This window comes from Solanum pennellii, chromosome 5, assembly GCF_001406875.1.
Source record: "Solanum pennellii chromosome 5, SPENNV200".
Lineage (NCBI taxonomy): Eukaryota > Viridiplantae > Streptophyta > Magnoliopsida > Solanales > Solanaceae > Solanum > Solanum pennellii.
The window spans coordinates 5,215,757-5,233,944 of NC_028641.1; the positions used below are offsets into that span (position 1 = coordinate 5,215,757).

Below are 18,188 nucleotides of genomic sequence, written 5' to 3' on the forward strand. Positions count from 1 at the left end.
AATCTTATAGATTAATGTGATTATAAATTTACTAAAAATTTAGAGATAAAATATGTTTTTTTTATTTTAATTTAGTTATTTATTTTCTCATTATAAAAATTGATAAATTTCATTAATTTGCACTTAAAGAATTTTTTTTCTGAAGGTTTACAAACTTGATTAATTTACAAAATTAAAAAAGTAATAATTTTAAGAATAAATGAGATCCAAATGATTGAAATAGTTATCTAAAATAAAGTGGACATTCAATATAGTACTATGAAAAGAGAGTAAAATTAATGTGATTTGTTCAATTCAGTCCACTTAATATTTTTTGCATGTGATGTTTAATACCTCAAAATAGTTAAACTTCATTTTATAGGTCAGTTACAAATTCAATTTTTGGATTTTGTGATCTTTTTTAATACAAAAATCGTCATTTTTATATATAACAGATCTAGAAAATACCAACAGATATCATTTGTTCAGTATTTTTGACACAAAATTCCTGCATTTTAGCCACTTTTATGCAAGGGCGAATCTAGAAGGGGCGAAGGTATATTCATTTGAATTTTCTTGACAAAAATTTTATATGATATACATATGAGAGTGTTTTTTGTTTGTTTATATATAAATTTTAAATTTCTCAACATAAATGGTTTTGACCATTGTAAGGCGTTTATATTCATTAATTTGATTACCATTTTTTTAGACGACCATGAAAAATTATAATGGAAATAAGGCGAACCGGATGCGGGGCAGGATAGGTTTAAGGGTATGTGAGGCGGGGAGGGCTTAAGGTTATGTGGGGCGGGTTGAAGTGGATTTCTTTTTAATTAATGTGGGTCAGGGTGGGCTGCGGGTATATGTGATTTTATGTGGGTTCAAACTTAATTTTAACTTCTTACATGTCATAGAATGATAGAACATTATTTATTAAGATAAATTCATTAAAGCTACTAAAATATTCAAGATTATAAATGAAAATGGTTCATTAAAAATAATACAATTTCTTGCATGATTCTCAATTGACCTCTAAAACATAAAATTTAAAGTCACTATCCTATTAAATTAATACAACTTAAGGAAAAAATGAATTTATTTTATGAATTTTATTTTTAGTATCAAACATAACTATGAAAAAAGAAAATATTATGAAAATTATGCAGGGCGAGTTCATGCGGGACAGGTCTATGTGGGGTAGGGTGGGGCGGGGCGGGTTGAAAATGAAAAGTTTTGTTATGCGGGGCAGGGCGATTAAAAAGTTTGTGGGTTAAGCTCAACCTGCACCGCCCCCACCCTACACCGCCCCATTGTCATCCCTAATGAAGAAGTAGGAGGTTGTGTAGTATAATTCTTTACATATATCCATAAAATAATTTTATCAATAATGTTATTGTGTACTAAAATATTTTAAAAGAACAAATAAATTAATTAAACTTGGTGAAAATTGAGTTGAGTTGGGTCTTGACTCATTATCTGCTCCTTTTTGGCTCAACTCATATTGATCCAATTAATTCAGTTTGAATTGGATCTTGAACCGTTTGTTATCTTGACACAATATGATTGACTAAAATTGATCTAATTCGCTCAATTACCATCCGTAACAATGCTTGACATTAAAATAGAAGAAAAATCAATGAAACAAATACACTTATACATGAAAACTAATCAAAAACTACCAAATAGTTATCCTCTTTTGGATAAGTCGCGATTTATCTGAGCAAATGAAGATTAGCCTAGAAATGTCTAATATTAAAGCCAAATAGTAGATAGTTGTGTGTATTTACTATTTTCTATGAAATAAAAATATTAGCTATAAATAGTAATTATTTTAAGCATTCACTACTAATAATACTAATATAATAATTACATATCATAAATTAGTTGTACCATATAATTTTTATTTTATTTTAATAATTAAATAGATTACATCATTTCATTAGATTATATGTTGCGCAACAAAAACAATAACATTTTCAGTAGAATCCTTTAAATTGGTCATTTTCTATTCATTAGGGTTAAAACCTTCACTCAATTCAATTACGAAAGTTACAGTAGCGTAAGATAGGGAAAAGGGAGATTGATTTCGTTTGCTGCCTCAGATACGCTCGTTCTAAATCCTGGTATGTAAATATATTAATTTCTTAATTAGAATAAATGTTTCTGTTTTTACATGTCGTATCAGAGCCTGAAACTTGCACTAATGATTTTCACTCGTGAAGTAACTTTATCTTGTTGTGAAAGGCGACCCACATTCATATGTGTGGGTGCATATACATGTATATCTATCTTGGGCAAAAAAAAGATATAATTTACAGCGCACTTTTAATGAGTGTAGAGCTATCCTGTGCTAGAGGAATCACCCACAAAACTAGGGTTTGAATCTAGCTAAAGCCCTTATTTCTTTTTAAGTTTATTGTGATATTGGGGGCGGGAGGGTTATATTTAAAATTCACTTAGTAAACTACCAGTAATCGATAGTCGACTTACCTGCAAGTTGGTAGGAAGATAAACAATAACACAAAGTTGCAGTAAATAATTGACACAAAAGGTTTTATCCTGGTTCGGATCACCAATGTTGTGTCTAGTCCAGTCCCCTTGGGATTTAAGGGTTTTCCTTAAGATATTTGAAGAGATCTTCGTGTTATAGAAATTTGAAACTTTATCATGTCTCATATGCAAATCAAATTACTACCTTGACACTGCCTCAACTTGTATACCTACACTTAGATTCTTTCTTTTCTCTTTTTTTTTTTCAATTGTATCACTCACGTGTTTACGAAACTTTATGAAAGACAAAATAAAACTATTGGCTAAGCTCAAGTAAAGTTGCATACTTTACACTACAAATCTAGGTCGGTTTATGTTGATGATGATATGTGCTCTTGTAAGGAAAACCCCAAGGGATTTATCTCAATCAAGGATCAATTTAGGGAGTCCTTCATTGAGGCGATTTAGTTGATTTGTATCCATGAAGTAAATCGCTTCTTCTGCTTTCATTTTGTTGGTTTGATCTTTTTCTTGTATGATCAACATACTTTTTATGTTGTGGTTTGATTCATGTCTCTTTCCTTTCTTGATGATTCGGTTGTGATCTCTGCAAAGTGTGCAAGTACTCTACTTCACTTAGACTTTCATTTATATGTTGATCAACCATATATTCCTTTCCTTCTTTTGTCCCTTAGATTTGAGGCTTGCCTTTTCAATGCTACTTTGCAACTTCAAGCAAATACTTTCCTTCTTGAAGTCGTTTGCGCTGATGATTTCCTTTTTGAATTTGTGATCTACAAAAATTGAGATCAACGCATTAAGTGTCTATTTTCAAAATCAACTAACTCTAAGGAGGTAACAATCTTCCCCTTTTTATAATGATAAGATTGATCACAATTTTAATAGTAATCTTGACAATCAATTTTACTGAGAAAGTTAATTGTACTTCCATGAGGTTTCATGTCTTAGTTCATCGGTGTGCAGCTCTCCCTGTCTTATCTCTCCCATCTCACGGAGCAGTAAGAAAGACAGATTTGTTTTCTCCCCCTTTTAATAATATAAAAGAATTGCGAAAAGCATACTAGATTAAAACAAAGACAGCAGATACCGGAGTAGTCTAAGAGTCAAAAATACAAAAAACCAGTAGTCCAAGAGATAGAGGTACATGCCCCTATTGAAAGTTAGTGCAAAAAGTAAAGGTTCAGCCAGTAGAGTTAATGACCAACCCAAAAGTACTTGAGGGAGTTATTCACTTACTCATAGAAGGTGTTGTACGAACATTCCACATTCCACGGAAGATTGGAGTATGAGGTATGAACTGTAACAGCAAGCTCGTTGTTGGAGGAGTTGACTCCACTCTTCAGAGAGTCAACTTGTTGGATCAAGCGATTTACCATTGAGATACCTTTCTGCTTAATCATTTTCATGGCAATGCGCAACTTATCGATATCAGTGTTAGAGTCTTTCTGTAAGCAAAATACCTTTCCACAGCATCATGAAGGGTCTCCAAGTTTCGTTCTACAGCTAAATGTCTATTTTTGACCTCCTCATTGTCCAGCAATAAAAGAGCGGCGAAATCCACCGAGATTTTTTTGGGTTCAGGAGAATCCGCCCGAGCTTTGGTTGAGTCCTTTTTTACCCACTTTTCACCAACCTGCACATACCCCATACTAGAAAAAGTGTGAGAATCATAAGTTTCATTTATAAGAGAAGGGGTAAACATAAAAGGATCCACAAGACTGCTCCCAATAATCCTCGAGATAAGCAAGCCATAGGGCAGACTTGTCGAGACATTCAAGTATTCAACACTTTACCACATATACGCCTTGAACCATTCTGCCCAGTTAATGCGGTATTTTTTAAGCAGGAAGTAGAGAACAAATACATCACGAGTAGAGATATTACTCAAGGAGCCCTTCCTGAGAATAAGAGTTGTGGCCATGATATGTGTGAGAATATGATTCTCAAAACATAGAGATAAGGGCCCAAAGTTAGAAATGTGAGTGTCGGGTTTAACCACGACTCGCTTTTCACCATCTAGAGAAAATTCAAAGTTATCAGTCCATGTTCCGTTCATTTATGGAATTACCCCAGAGAACTTAGTACCAAACACATCTTCGAATAACTTCTCATTGATGATAAAGCATTTACCGAGCACCAACGATTCTAACTCACCACTGTTAGGTGAGATGCAGATATTTGCATAGAACAGGCGAACTGCTTCATCAAAAAGCTCAAGACCACAAAAAGTAAAAAAGAGAGACAGTTTCTGAGATTTGAGATAGGAGCTTACCGCGCAATGCTACTCCCTTAATCTTTCCTTCTCTTTTTGTTTAAAAATGTTCACTCTTTGCGTACAAAGCTTTGTCAAATATGAAAAAAGATTACTAATAAGTTCAACTGAAGTTGTTATTGTGACGAAAAGATGAAACCAAAAATCTAACAATAAAGAACACCAAGTTTAACGTGAAAAATCCCTTCAAACCGAAGGTAACCACCACGAGATCAACAAGATCCGAATTGCTTCACTATATCAATAAGAGGGTTACGAATATTCTTCTAATGGATACACAACAAGTGCCAAAAAAGAACAAACAATAGCAAGACCAACAAAAGATAAATAGAAAGAAACACCACCAAAACCCAACCTCTGTTCGGGACCTAAAATAGAATCTTTCTGACCTTCGAATTCGATCTCCACCGTTAAAATCAACCACTAAGATGTCATAAACACTCAATCAAAATTTCATCCCTATCCAACAGTTAGTTAATCAGAAAACATGATTTGAATGTTGCTCGTCGGAGAAAAAACTGCAGCAAAAGAACCTTTTTCCTTCTCTCTTTTCTCTTGTTGAAAGCTCTCTCAAAAACCCCTCTAATGTTCTAATGTCTTTCAAAGACAACATCAATGAGCAATTGAATTATTCTCTCAAGATCATCCTCTATTTATAGATTTGTGCTTTTCTTTACAAAGCCAAAACCAACTACAAATAGAATTACAATTCCAATCCTTTTCCTAATAGAATTAGAAACCAAATAAAGAGACTAATTCCAATTCTTTTTCAAGTAGGATTAGGCCATGGGCCTTTGGCTAGAACATGGGAAATAGCCCAATTAAATCCCCCTCCAGCCAAGGGGCCAAATGGACTTTAAGTGAAGTAACTTTTGACAGGCTTCCTGCCTGCCACACTTCTACAAAACTCATGATTGTCTACGATGAGTTTTTTCCACTTATCTCTATGAGTATCTAAAATGACTTCATCATAACCTTCAGGTTCTCCCATGTTAGTCAATAGAATATACTCATCATGAGAATAACGTGTTGAGCTTCGCTCTCTCTAGTAGATCTTCTACAAGAGGTTTCTGGAGCATCTGAAGTGATCATCTCACCATGAGTTGGTTGATTATCAACCACAACATCGTCAGTAGGAACAATTATATGTTCTACACTCTGATCATTATCTGGATCATTACCTTGGGTTCCCTCATGTGCAGAAGATATATCAGTAATAGGAATTGGATCAACATCAACTAAGCTCTCATCAGCATGAGAATCTAGTTGCTCAGTCTTGTCAATATCTTCAATAGTTTGATCTTCACAGAACGCAACATCACGACTTCTAATGAGCTTCTTATCAATTGGATTATAAAAGCGATATCCAAACTCATCTTGACCATAACCAATGAAGATGCACTGCTTATTTTTAACATCCCATTTCGACCTCTCATCTTTTGGAAAATGCACAGAAGCTTTACACTTGAACACTTTCAAGTAATCTTAAGAGACATTCTTATCAAACCAAACTTCGTTTGGAACATCACCACCCAAAGCAACAAGAGGAGACAAATTGATAACATAAGCAAAAATGTTGTGTTTCAGCCCAAAATGAATTTGGAAGTTTAGTCTCTGAAAGCACGCATTTAACTCTCTCAACTAAAGTTTAGTTCAACCTTTCTGCCAAACCATTTAATTGAGGAGTCTTTGGAGGATTCTTTTGATGATGAATTCCTTGCGATTTGCAGTAGTTATCAAAGGGACCAATATACTCACCACCATTAGCAGTGCGAATACATTTTAATTTCTTTCCCATTTGTCTCTTAGATAAGGCTTGAAACTGTTTAAACACATCAAGCACTTGATCTTTGGATTTTAAAGGATATACCTAAATCTTGCGAGAACGATCATCAATGAAAGTAGAAAAGTAAAGTGCACCACCTTTTGACTTCACTTTAAAAGGACCACACAAATCTGAGTGTACTAGCTCCAATAGCTCAAACTTTCTTGAAGGAGGATGAATGTGAAAAGAAACTCTTCTCTATTTCCTTGCTAAGCAATGAACACATCTTTTCACCTTTGCTAGTTTAATACCAGCAAGAAAATCCTTCTTAGCCAAATAGGTGATCCTCCTCTCGCTCATATGACTAAGCCTCTTATGCCACAATTCTGATAAAGCCTCGCTCTACACCAAATATATAGAGTCACCAAGAATCGATCCTTGTGTCACGTATAAATTTGAATGTTTTCTTCCTCGAGCTAAAATCAATGAGCCTTTGGTGAGCTTCCATTGTCCATTGAATAAGTCATTATGATAGCTATCATCATCTAGTTGTCCTACAGAGATCAAATTTAAGGGAATGTCTGGAGCATGCTTGACATTCTAAAGGATCAACGTTGAACCAGTATTGGTTTTCAAACAAACAGTGCCAATACCGAACACCTTAACCTCACCAGCATTACTCAACTTTAACACCTCAGAGTTAACTATCAAACTTTTATCTTGAGATACAAAATTGATAACGTCCTTATCACAAGCGAAGAGAAGGTCATCTTGGACAACAGGAATAACATTATTTTCATTGTTTTTTTCCTTTTTCCCTTCTTTAAGATCTTGCTTCAATTGTTTGCAAAATCTTTTAAAATGTCCTTTCTTTCCACAATTATAACATATAATATTTGGATTCTTGAATTTTGATTTGCTTCTGCTTTTACCTCTACTCCTCGGGTCTCTTGTCTTATGTATCCCTCGATCTTCTGTATATAGAATATCTGAATGTGAAGATATGTCTTGAGATTTTCTTCTAACCTCTTCATTCAACACACCACTCTTTGCATATTTCATAGTCACCTTTCAACCAGTGGTAGAATTTGTTAAAGAAACACGAAGAGTTTCCCAAGAATCCGGTAGAGTATTAAGAAGCCAAAGTCCTTGTATTTAATCATCAAAATTAACACCCATCCTGATAGCTGATCAAGAATACCCTGAAAATCATTTATATGATAGAGAATAGAACTGCCCTCCTTCTATTTAAAGGTCATCAATTTCTTTAACAAGAACAACTTGTTATTGCCAGTTTTTGAAGCGTAAAGTGTCATTAACTTTTCCCACAATGTTCTAGCATTTGTCTCATTCATAATATGGTTACAAACATTATCTTCAACCCATTGGCTTATATATCCACATACTTGTTAGTGCTCAAATTCCCAATTTTCATCGGTCACATTCTCGGGTTTATGAGTAAAAAAAACCGAAAGATGCATCTTATTCACGAATAATAGATCTTTCATCTTGCTTTTCTATATGTTGTAGTTTCTTCCGTTTAGATATACAATCTTTCTCATATTCCCCTCCATTTAGATAACTTTAGCTCTGATACTAGTTATTGTGACGAAAAGATGAAACCGAAAATCTAACAATAAAGAACACTAGTTTAATGTGGAAAAACCCTTCAAACCGAAGGTAACCACCACGGGATCAACAAGATTCAAATTGCTTGACTATACCAATAAGAGGGTTAAAAATATTCTTCTAATGACTACACAAAAAGTGCCAAAAAAAGAACAAACAGTAGCTACACCAACAAAAGATAAATAAAAAGAAACACCACTTAAACTCAGCTTCTGTTCGAGAACTAAAATAGGATCTGGCTGACCTCCGAATTCGATCTCCACCATTTAAATCAACCACCAAAATGTCAGGAACACTCAGTCCAAATTTCAGCATGATCCAACGGTTAGTTATCGGGAAACAAGATTTGAATATTGGTGGTCGTAGAAAAAGACTACAGCAAAATAACCTTTTTCCTTCTCTCTTTTCTCTTGTTGAAAGCTCTCTCAAAAACCTCTCTAATGTTCTAATGACTTTCAAAGATAATATCAATGAGCAATTGAATTATTCTCTCAAGACTATCCTCTATTTATAGAGTTGTACTTTTCCTTACAAAGTCAAAACCAACTACAAATAGGATTACAATTTCAATCTTTTACCTAATCGATTTGGAAACCAAATAAAGAGTATAATTCCAATCTTTTTTCAAGTAGGATTAGGCCATGGGCCTTTGGCTGGAACATGGGCAATAGCCCAACAGTTGTGTGCTTCACACAACTGGCAGAGGAGGTTTTATATAGTGTAACCTCTTATGAGAAACCCAAGGGTGTTTGAATCAAGGATCTTTAATCTTATCCTTAAGTCATTTGTAATTGATCTGCTGAATCATGTCCATATTAGATATGTGCATGATAGATCAATTCTTTCCTTGCGTGAGGATCTTGAGTCTTGGCTTGATAGTCGTGTGTGATTTGATCCTTTCCTTAAGTTGATTTATCTTGTACTCTTTGTAAATATTGGTATGATGATGTTTCCTTAATATTTTCCCTTTATTTTATCTTCGATATCCTTGATTGATTTTCCTTGAATGCGGCTCTGATTTCACATGTTGTGAGATTTGATCAGATTGAACAAATATTTACATTCCATTCTTAACTGGTGCGCCTATCCTTAGTGTAATCACTGCGAGCATCCCAATTGTAGCCTTGTACTTGTGTTGTATCTTGTTTACTTCCTGCATCAAGAACCTGGTCAGTGTTGTCATTATTAAAATATTTGAACATGAGGTTAACAAAACATTGTCAAGTTTGTTAATATTTATTTTATTTTTTATTTTTGAAAAAAAGGCATAAGTACTCCCTTGAACTATGGTCGAAATTTTAAGAATACACATTTTCTTTATATGTCCTAATACCTCCTAGAACTATTTTGAAATGAAATAAATACACCTTTTTTGGTGTTAAGGTGGCTTAGAGAGTGTTGAAAGTAAATAACAAGTAAAAAATATGAAGAAAGAAAAAAATTAATCAGTATTCAACATATGTCCTTTCTTTATTGAACATTTTAGCATTAGTTAGTAAACATAATTGATAAGTAAGCCCAGTGACGGCTCAAGCTAATTAGTGGTCTAAAGTCAAAAATAAGTTGGATTACTTTTATTTCAATGTGAGATTCAAGTTATTTCTTTCTTTTTGATAAAAAAAGATTTTATTTTTTATGATCTTAAAGTATATATATATATATATATATATATGTATTGATCTTGTGGTCTTAAACATACCATGTGAAAGTTAAATTTAAAAAATAGTCCATAAAAAAGAATCTTAAACAAATTAAAACATTCTTTCTTTTTTTTGCTACAAAGCTTAAGATAATTTTATTATTACTAAAAAATTAGGCCCTTCAATTTTGGGGTTAAAGGCATATGCCTCATCTTTAAAGACATTGAGTCAACCTCGGAAGAAACCCTAATTAAAACAACAATAACAACAAATATACTCTGATGATGGGTGTATCTAAATTCATTGTGTAATGGTGGTGGTAGCAACAAAATTAAGTTATTTCAAACTTGTTTCCCTTAAGATTGTAGTTTTTCAAATAATTACACTATTAAGAAAAAGTAATATATTTGTGAAATTCTAATTATGTTATCTTGAGAAAACGTAGATTAAAGGCATATGGACTTATGGCTTAGCCTTGAATAATGAATATCACCTTGTTCAACTATCAATATATTTTTTTTTAATTTATAGGAATCTGATTTCTCATTCAAGTCTTGATGGTTTTAGGTTTGATTATGGGGTTGGATATGAATATTTGAATTAACAAAATAATACCATTTCTCATGATTTTGGTGTTCTTATTAATAGCTTATACATAAATTAAAATTTCAGGATGTATTTTTTTATGTTTCACCAAAATATTGAAATTAAGTGTGTAGTTCACTAAATTAATATTTTATGCTTCTCGTAGAACAAATGTTTGGGGTCTTATATGCCAAAAGAGGTTAATTGTAATACTAGTATTAGTTGTACCAGAGTTAAATTTACGGTCAAACATTGTACTAAAATTTCATACAAACTATTTTTATATATACTACCAAATGACACTTTTAGTGCTAAAGGAAGTGTTAAGTATTATCTATTCATTTATAATGTTACAACAAACACATGTCATTCCTTTAGTATTTTGATGTAAGCACTCAATACTATAAATTTCTAGTACAAGAAGTATAACATCACTAATTTAAACATCTAAGTTTTTTTCAAATTCTATACAAAAATACTTTGTATGTGTTTGATTTAACCTAAGCCAAACAAATTTACATCAAGAGTTGCAGCTTAAAGAAATCAATGCAAATGTCAACTACAAATAATTTCTTTTAGAATTTTTTAAACATGGAAAAAGGTTACATTTGCCTCCTATTATGCACCTTTTCTTTTAATCTTAGAGTTGTGACATTTTTGTTTGTTGTTCATGTAGCGTGTACTTTGACCTTACCTATCGTACTTTTGTTTACTTTCTACAGATTGTCATGCCTCCGGATGAACAAGGACTTAGTTTACCTTCTCCTGATCGACTTAGCAACCTTAACATTTATTTAATCGATGACATTCTAAGTAGGTTGTCTTTTCGAGATGTTGTTAGAGTTAGTACACTTTCGAAGGACTGGCAACATATTTGCTGGAGAATTCCACATGTGAAGTTTGATCAAACAGTGTGGAAAACACCCGAGGACTTGACATCCCCTACCATTGGATTTATTCCAATTCTAGATAGTTTCCTCAGGTTTCATAGAGGAATAAAATTGAAGGTCACCCTCAATATTATTAGTCTAGTAGTGTGTCCTGATGTTGATCGTTGATTTTTTCCCTCGACACTAATCATCTTCAACATTTGTCCTTAAACTTCCATTTACTTATCCTCCATACAGGTTGTCTAACTTCTTTTTTAATTGTTCAGCATTGAGGCATTTGTATCTCAAGGAATGTGAAATACAACTTCCATGTTTCTTTAAGGGATTTAATAAGTTGATTAGGCTAATATTGAAATTTGTCACGTTATCTTCTGATACGTTTGATCTCAAATTGCTCGTTGCTTGAGGATTTGGTGCTAAAAGACATAGACAATTCGTACCTCATGAGTATTAATGCTCCTAAGCTAAGGTCATTTGTCTTTCGTGGCGATATACAATTGATACATCTTGAAAATGTCCCTGTTCTTTCCAATGTTCTGTATGCGCCTAGAGAATTAGTTCTAGAGGACGAAGATGATTTTGTCAATATTTTTTCGTCTATTCCTGCTCTCGAGTGTTTCAGCTGGGATCTTTTTGAGGTAATGTTTCTTCATTTTACTTAATGGTAATACATTTTCATCTGTACTTTTTTTTGGAATTTCAGTCATCCTGATTTTTGTCATTTTATTTGTAGGTCGATAATGGATCAACTAAAGTTATACCAACCAGGCTTCCATCAGTTCTTAACTATCTGAAACGCCTATTCATTTCTTGGATCACTCTTGGAGAGTTTTTTGAGCTTTCGTTTGCTCTTTCCATGATGAGGAGCTCTCCAAATTTGGAAGAAATTGAAATTAAGGTTGTCACTTATGTTTATTTTTCTCTCTAGCTTTTCCATGTTTTTATATTTGTATGTAATGACTTGATAGTTTTCTTCTTCATTCTTCTTAGGAATGTATCCTTAGTGATGGAGATTATTTCGAATCTGTGCCCCAGGAGGTTGTTGATGAGATTCCTGCAAGCTTTTCGGATATCACATTTAATCATCTGAGGACAGTTAAGTTTTATGATGTACTATTAGGAGAGGTTGAAATGCAGCTTATCAAGGTTTTATTGGCAAAGTCTCCAGCACAGGTGAAAATGGTAATCAAGCCTCGTCAAATGGAAACTAACAAATCTCTCAACGTACTCGCGGAGATAACAAAGTTTCAACGGGCATCATCTAAAGCAGAAGTTGTGTACCTTGTTGATTAGTATTGTTATCACAATCCTTCTTAATCTTTGGCTAAAATGTTTTGGAAGTACAAACAGAAACGAGACGTTTGGTTGATGGAGTAGTAAGGCTGTGTTTTGCCTTTGCTTTAAGGTACTATAAAGATTTTATCTGCTTGGAAACATAGAATTCGGAACCTGGATGAATGTTTTGAATACTCTGTTTGGAAACAGAGATGGCTTTTACATTGCATGTTTTTTATTGAATGGTGTATGATTTAAGACTTTGGTTGTTTATTTCGAAGTTACTTTAGGCGAGGTTGAAGATTCGAGTGGAAACTTACTTTATGTCTGGTTAGTGGATATTTCTGGGTTGTTAAGGGATTAGTCCAAGTTAAACCGAGAAGTATATTGGACATGTTCCTTCCTTACGAAGAAGCATCACTCAATTTGGGGTTCTTGAGTTAATGTTTATTTCGAAATTATGTTGTGTGTTAAGTTTCCCCGGGCGAGTTGAAGCATTGTAGTTGCAGAACTAACAAAAATTTTGCATGACATTCTTGTTATTGATTCATCTATGAAATAAGACATGGCTTTGGAAGTTGGAACTGTCACGGGCTAATTTTAGGTAGAAAATGAAAAACACATGACGATTTACATATAAAACTCGCAAAAGGAAAAAAAAATGAAACTTTAAATGTGATCTTCTCTCAGGTTCTTCGTCTTCTCTGTTTCTTTACTTACTGTATTCTTCATTGTTAACACAAACTCTCTGCTTTTATGTTTCTTGTTCTGAATAGTGAGAAAGAATGAAATTTGATCAAATCCCTTTTGAATGGAAAAGATGATCCTTTTGAACAACATTTTTCTGAGAATTATGATACAATATACATATTTATAAGCTGAAATTGAATTTCAACAATATTATTCTTACAAGCTCAAAGTTACAATTTCACATCCTAGAAAAATTATCACTCAAAACATGAAGAGGGAAAAAAAGGGGTGAGGGGTCAGTTGTGCATACATCAGTCTTTTTCCTATACAGTCAGAACATATCTCATTCCTTTATGCAGCTTCCATATAATCATATATATACAAGCTCAATTGAACCCTACCGCATCTGGTATATAACTGGAGAAGAGTAAAGGGGCGGTTCTATCATCCACTGAGTTATGAACGGTGCACTATTGACCCTCGAGGACTTCTCGGTTAATAAAAGAAAACAAAAAAACAAGCTCAATAACATACACCAATATTACTTGAGCATTCTATCTCAGATGCCCTTTTTTTGTTTCATCTAATTAACTATCTTTTATAATCTACATCACCTTGGTCCTGATAATTCCATTGCTTGAACAAGCAATGAAGAATCATCAGTAAGATCAGAATATCTTTCTGAAGACGAGAACTCATTGGCTCTGCATCGCGTAGATTCTGCTCTTTGTGAAGCTTCCCATTTCTCTGCAAGTCCGTCTCCTTCGAGCATTCTTACCACTTCTGACATTTTTGGTCTATGACTAGGGTGATACTGAGTGCATATTAGAGCTACTTGTACCATTTCCTCAAGCTCGATGCGATCATATTTGTCCTTTAAGTCCTTGCTCACCAGCAAATCAAGCTTTTTCTCCAGGTGAATCTTCTTCACCTGCAACAGATATGCACATTGATATTGTCAACCCCAACAAGAATTGAGAGAGTCTCCGTTTCTTTTTGTTTGTCAACATACTCGATATAGAATGGTCATAGGTAACTTTTTGTCTAAGCAGACTAAAAAGAAAAGTAAGACAAATTGAGATGGAGGGTTTTGTCACATATTGGAATGTGTAATACTTACCCAATCAAGCATAACACCTTTCTGATTTGCTGCTTTACCAAATTCAAGAGCTCTCTGGCCAGATATCAACTCTAGCAGGAGAATTCCAAACCCGAAAACATCTGTTTTATCAGAGGACTGTCCTGTAGAGAGATACTCAGGAGCTATATGTCCTACTGTTCCCCTAACTGCAGTTGTGACATGTGAATCGCGATGATCCAATAGCTTTGCCAATCCAAAATCTCCCACGACAGCCTCACAGTCATCGTCGAGCAATATGTTTGCTGCCTTCACATCCCTGTGGATAATCTTTGGATCACACTGCTCATGTAGATATAGTAAACCTCTCGCAGCTCCTAATGCAATTCTTTTTCTTGTAGTCCAGTCCAATGGTGGCTTGGCTGCAAGAAACAACAGAAAGAGAGAAATCGACAATCAGATATCTGAATCCACTAGTTCGACTATCCTAGTCACACAGGTAAGCATACTCTCGTTAAGGACACTTGCATAATCTTTAGGTCTCTAAGAATGTGTTTCTTTTCTGTTACCTTTGAGACGAGAAGCAACGCTTCCATTAGACATGTAAGGATAAACCAGAAGCCTTTCAGTTGGTGTCATGGAGAACCCATACAAACGTAGGAGATTGCGATGCACTGCCAAGCTGATCATTTCAACTTCTGTTTGGAACTGTTTGTCTCCTCCGATTGCATTTCCATCTTTGAGCCTTTTTACAGCAACAATTGTGCCATCACTAAGACAACCTTTGTACACGTTTCCAAAACCGCCTTTTCCCAGTATCTTCTTGTTACTGAAGTTGTTTGTGGCAACTTGAAGTTCCCTAAATTGGAACCTCCTCAAGTTTCCCAAACACACTTGTTCATGATGTTGTTCTGAAATTACCAACAAGCATGATCCTCTTAGTTAAAGCATGACATTATTAGTATCTCGAGATTCGAGCAATATAGGCTTTAGCTGCATATCATACTCACCATTGATGTCAAAGAAAATTTGCTTGTTATGCTTTTGTCTCCACCACAGAAAGATACCAAACCCAATAATTAGTAGGCAGATGCATCCAAGACTTGTCCCAAAGGCTAAGGCAATTTTGTGAGTTTTAGATCTTCCAAAAGGCTGAGCATCTGAGATATTATAACAAGAGACTTTTCAGTTGTAAATAGGACAACACAGATACAATCCAAGACTTCATGATGAATACTTATAATAGAGTTGTAGTTAATCATAACGACTTTGAAAGAAGGAGACTTGACAACAACCAAGATCTGTGGAATAGTCGAGGGACACACAAGCTGGCTCGAAAAAATACTTAGGAGAATTGATTCAAGATTCTTACTTTGTGAGTTGTTCAAAGTGAAGGGCAAAGGCATGGATGTTGTTGTCCCATTGCATTCTGGTTCTTTTCCAGTTGCACATATAATAGGATTTCCCAAAAGGCTGCATCAATAAGAGAAAAAATGATTTATTTTCTCTAATCTTTAGCAAAGGGAAAAAAAATTATGGAATTCAAAGAATTGTTCAAGAAACTTACTTGAATGTTTTAGCTAGAAGCCTTGGCACAGGACCACTCAAATTATTAAAAGACAAGTCTCTAGAAGAAAAAAAAACAAGAATCCCATCAACATATACTCATGAAAACAGCAAGCAATTAGGAAAAAAACAACAGTCTGGTGCACAAAGTGTTCCACGTTCATGCAGGGTTCGGGGAAAGGCCTAACCCTGACTCGAACGTGTGACCTATATAGTTCACAAGGAGACAAGTTTACTGTTGCTCCGAGACTCCCCTTTCAAGTATGAAAAAACTAAATGAGGCTAAGGAACTTACAGAAGAGTAAGTTGAGTCATATTGGAAAATTCCAAGGGAACAGCTCCACTAAGACTATTATTGTTTAGTCTCCTATAACAGAATCCAAAAAAAAAAAATCATTAGCCTTTTATAAATCAAGAACTCATTTTTATATCAAAAATCATTAAAATTTTCTTTGCTTACAAGTATTGAAGGCTTTTCAATTGAGCTAAAGATGAAGGGATTTTCCCAGTGAGTTGATTATCAGAAAGATCAATTGTATTAAGTTTCTGAAGCATTCCAAGTTCAGTTGGAATTGGTCCTGTTATATTATTGCTCTGCAGAAGCCTGTTAAAAAATAAAGTTTAAGTAATAAATCAAATAATCAATCATTTGAAATTTTATTATTTTTTTCATCATATAAAATACTCACAGTAGATTCAAGTGAGTCAAGTTATGAATGTATGGTGATATTTTCCCAGACAAACTTTGGCTTGGACAAGCCCTGCACAATTTTTAGACACAATCAGAAAACTAGAGTGTCATCTTAACTAGAGGTTTCGAGTATTAAGAATATTAAAGGTTTTGTTAGTCGGATTCTAATGCAGATACCGCACAATCGGTTATACTTACAAGCCAATGACAAATTTATCACTTGAACAACTGATCGTATTCCAGCTACATGGATCAACAGAACTTTCATCCCAATTCAAAACACCAAGTGGATCATGTAATGAGTTCTTGATCTCCATTAAAGCTTGCACTGTCCAAAATCAACATAAAAAAACAAAGTTAAAAAAAGATGAGATTTTTTTAATTTGTTCAAATCTCATTCCTTTTCAAAAAAAATCAGAAACCCCATATAAGTTTTTCACAAAAAAAGTTCCAAAGTTTCAATCTTTATGAGAACTAACCTTCATAATTAACTCCAAAACAGAAGTAACCATATTTTTAAAATTCTTGAAATTTCTAAAATTTGATCAAAATCACATTCTCTTCAAAATTTTCAAACACCCCATATGATTATTTCAACAAAAAAGACATAAAGTTTCAATCTTTATGAGAAAAACCATAAAAACTAACCTTCATAAGTAACACCAACAGGGGAAAACATATTTTTAAATTCTTGAAATTTCTAAAATTTGATCAAAATCTCATTCCTTTCAAATTTTTCAAACACCCCATATGATTATTTCAACAAAAAAGTCATAAAGTTTTAATCTTTATGAAAAAAAAAAAAAACTATAAAAACTAACCTTCATAAGTAACACCTACAAGAGTATAAGAATACTTTTAACTTCTTGATATTTACTAATATGATCAATCTCATTCCAAAAATGTCTCAAAGTTTCAATCTTTATTAAAAATAAACAAGAACTAACCTTCATAATTAACACCACCAGGAGTAAGCATAGCATTAGAGTAAACCAAGAAACTCAACAACACCACAAAACCAAAAACACTTCTTGTTTCCATTTGTCTTAAAACTTCAAGAAAACAGCTTAACAAAGAGTAAAAATGAGATCTTTTTTTATAAAAGAAGAATTTGGGACTTAGTTTTTATTCAAAAAATAAAAATAAAAAAGAACAAATCATTGGAAAATGGTACAATTCCTCATGCTTTGCTGCTTCATTTTTACAGAAAACTTACACTCACTCACTCACTCAAAGTTTCAAACAGCTTTATGTCAGACTCTTTCAAAAAAACAAAAAAAAATAAACAGAGATTTTTGGTGGTAAAAAAGTGAGAGCAAAAACAACATGCCAGCCACTTTAGTTCAGTAAAGCAAACAACAAATATATAAAAAGGAAAAATTCATAAAGGTATTGAAAAAACAGAAAAATACCTTTAATCATTCATTGGTTAAGAATTTTTTTTTCAAAATTTTATTTTTTCAAGAAATGCTAAAGGGTATTTGAGAATATGACTGTTAATCACTAAAATGATAAATATTATTAAATATTTTTATTGTGCAAAAATTCTTTTTGTGGGTCATGTGGTAAGTTGAGGTAAGTAGGACATGCTTATTGGGATTGCTTTAAATTAAA

General features: G+C 33.5%; 1 protein-coding gene and 1 pseudogene across 3 annotated transcripts; one reads left to right on the forward strand and one right to left on the reverse strand.

Annotated features, from left to right (window-relative positions):
• Positions 1–8,819: 8,819 nt before the first annotated feature.
• Positions 8,820–12,567, forward strand: LOC107019224 (annotated as a pseudogene).
• Positions 12,568–13,400: 833 nt separating this feature from the next.
• On the reverse strand, positions 13,401–17,932 carry LOC107019795 (protein NSP-INTERACTING KINASE 1-like). Of its 3 annotated transcripts, none has more exons than XM_015220165.2 (11): positions 17,522–17,932; positions 16,773–16,902; positions 16,573–16,644; positions 16,344–16,487; positions 16,179–16,250; positions 15,885–15,944; positions 15,690–15,790; positions 15,328–15,477; positions 14,887–15,228; positions 14,360–14,739; positions 13,401–14,170 (listed from the first exon to the last, which is right to left on the reverse strand). In XM_015220165.2, the coding sequence occupies exons 1-11, from the start codon at positions 17,613–17,615 to the stop codon at positions 13,850–13,852; spliced, it is 1,866 nt and encodes a 621-aa protein (XP_015075651.1). In that variant the 5' UTR covers positions 17,616–17,932; the 3' UTR covers positions 13,401–13,849. The 3 variants fall into 3 exon arrangements, with proteins under 3 accessions (XP_015075651.1, XP_015075653.2, XP_015075652.1); XM_015220167.2 differs by lacking the exon at positions 17,522–17,932 and adding an exon at positions 17,223–17,268; XM_015220166.2 differs by lacking the exon at positions 17,522–17,932 and adding an exon at positions 17,054–17,060.
• Between the last annotated feature and the right edge of the window lie 256 nt (positions 17,933–18,188).

What these genes read in the sequence shown, in the direction of transcription:
- LOC107019795 (XM_015220165.2), bottom strand. Translation starts at nt 17,615, where the DNA reads ATGGAAACAAGAAGTGTTTTTGGTTTTGTGGTGTTGTTGAGTTTCTTG. An exon ending in TTGAAAAGCCTTCAATACTT is followed by an intron (nt 16,251 to 16,343) that starts GTAAGCAAAGAA and finishes ATTCTGTTATAG; the next exon opens with GAGACTAAACAATAATAGTC. An exon ending in CACTTTGAACAACTCACAAA is followed by an intron (nt 15,478 to 15,689) that starts GTAAGAATCTTG and finishes ATAATATCTCAG; the next exon opens with ATGCTCAGCCTTTTGGAAGA.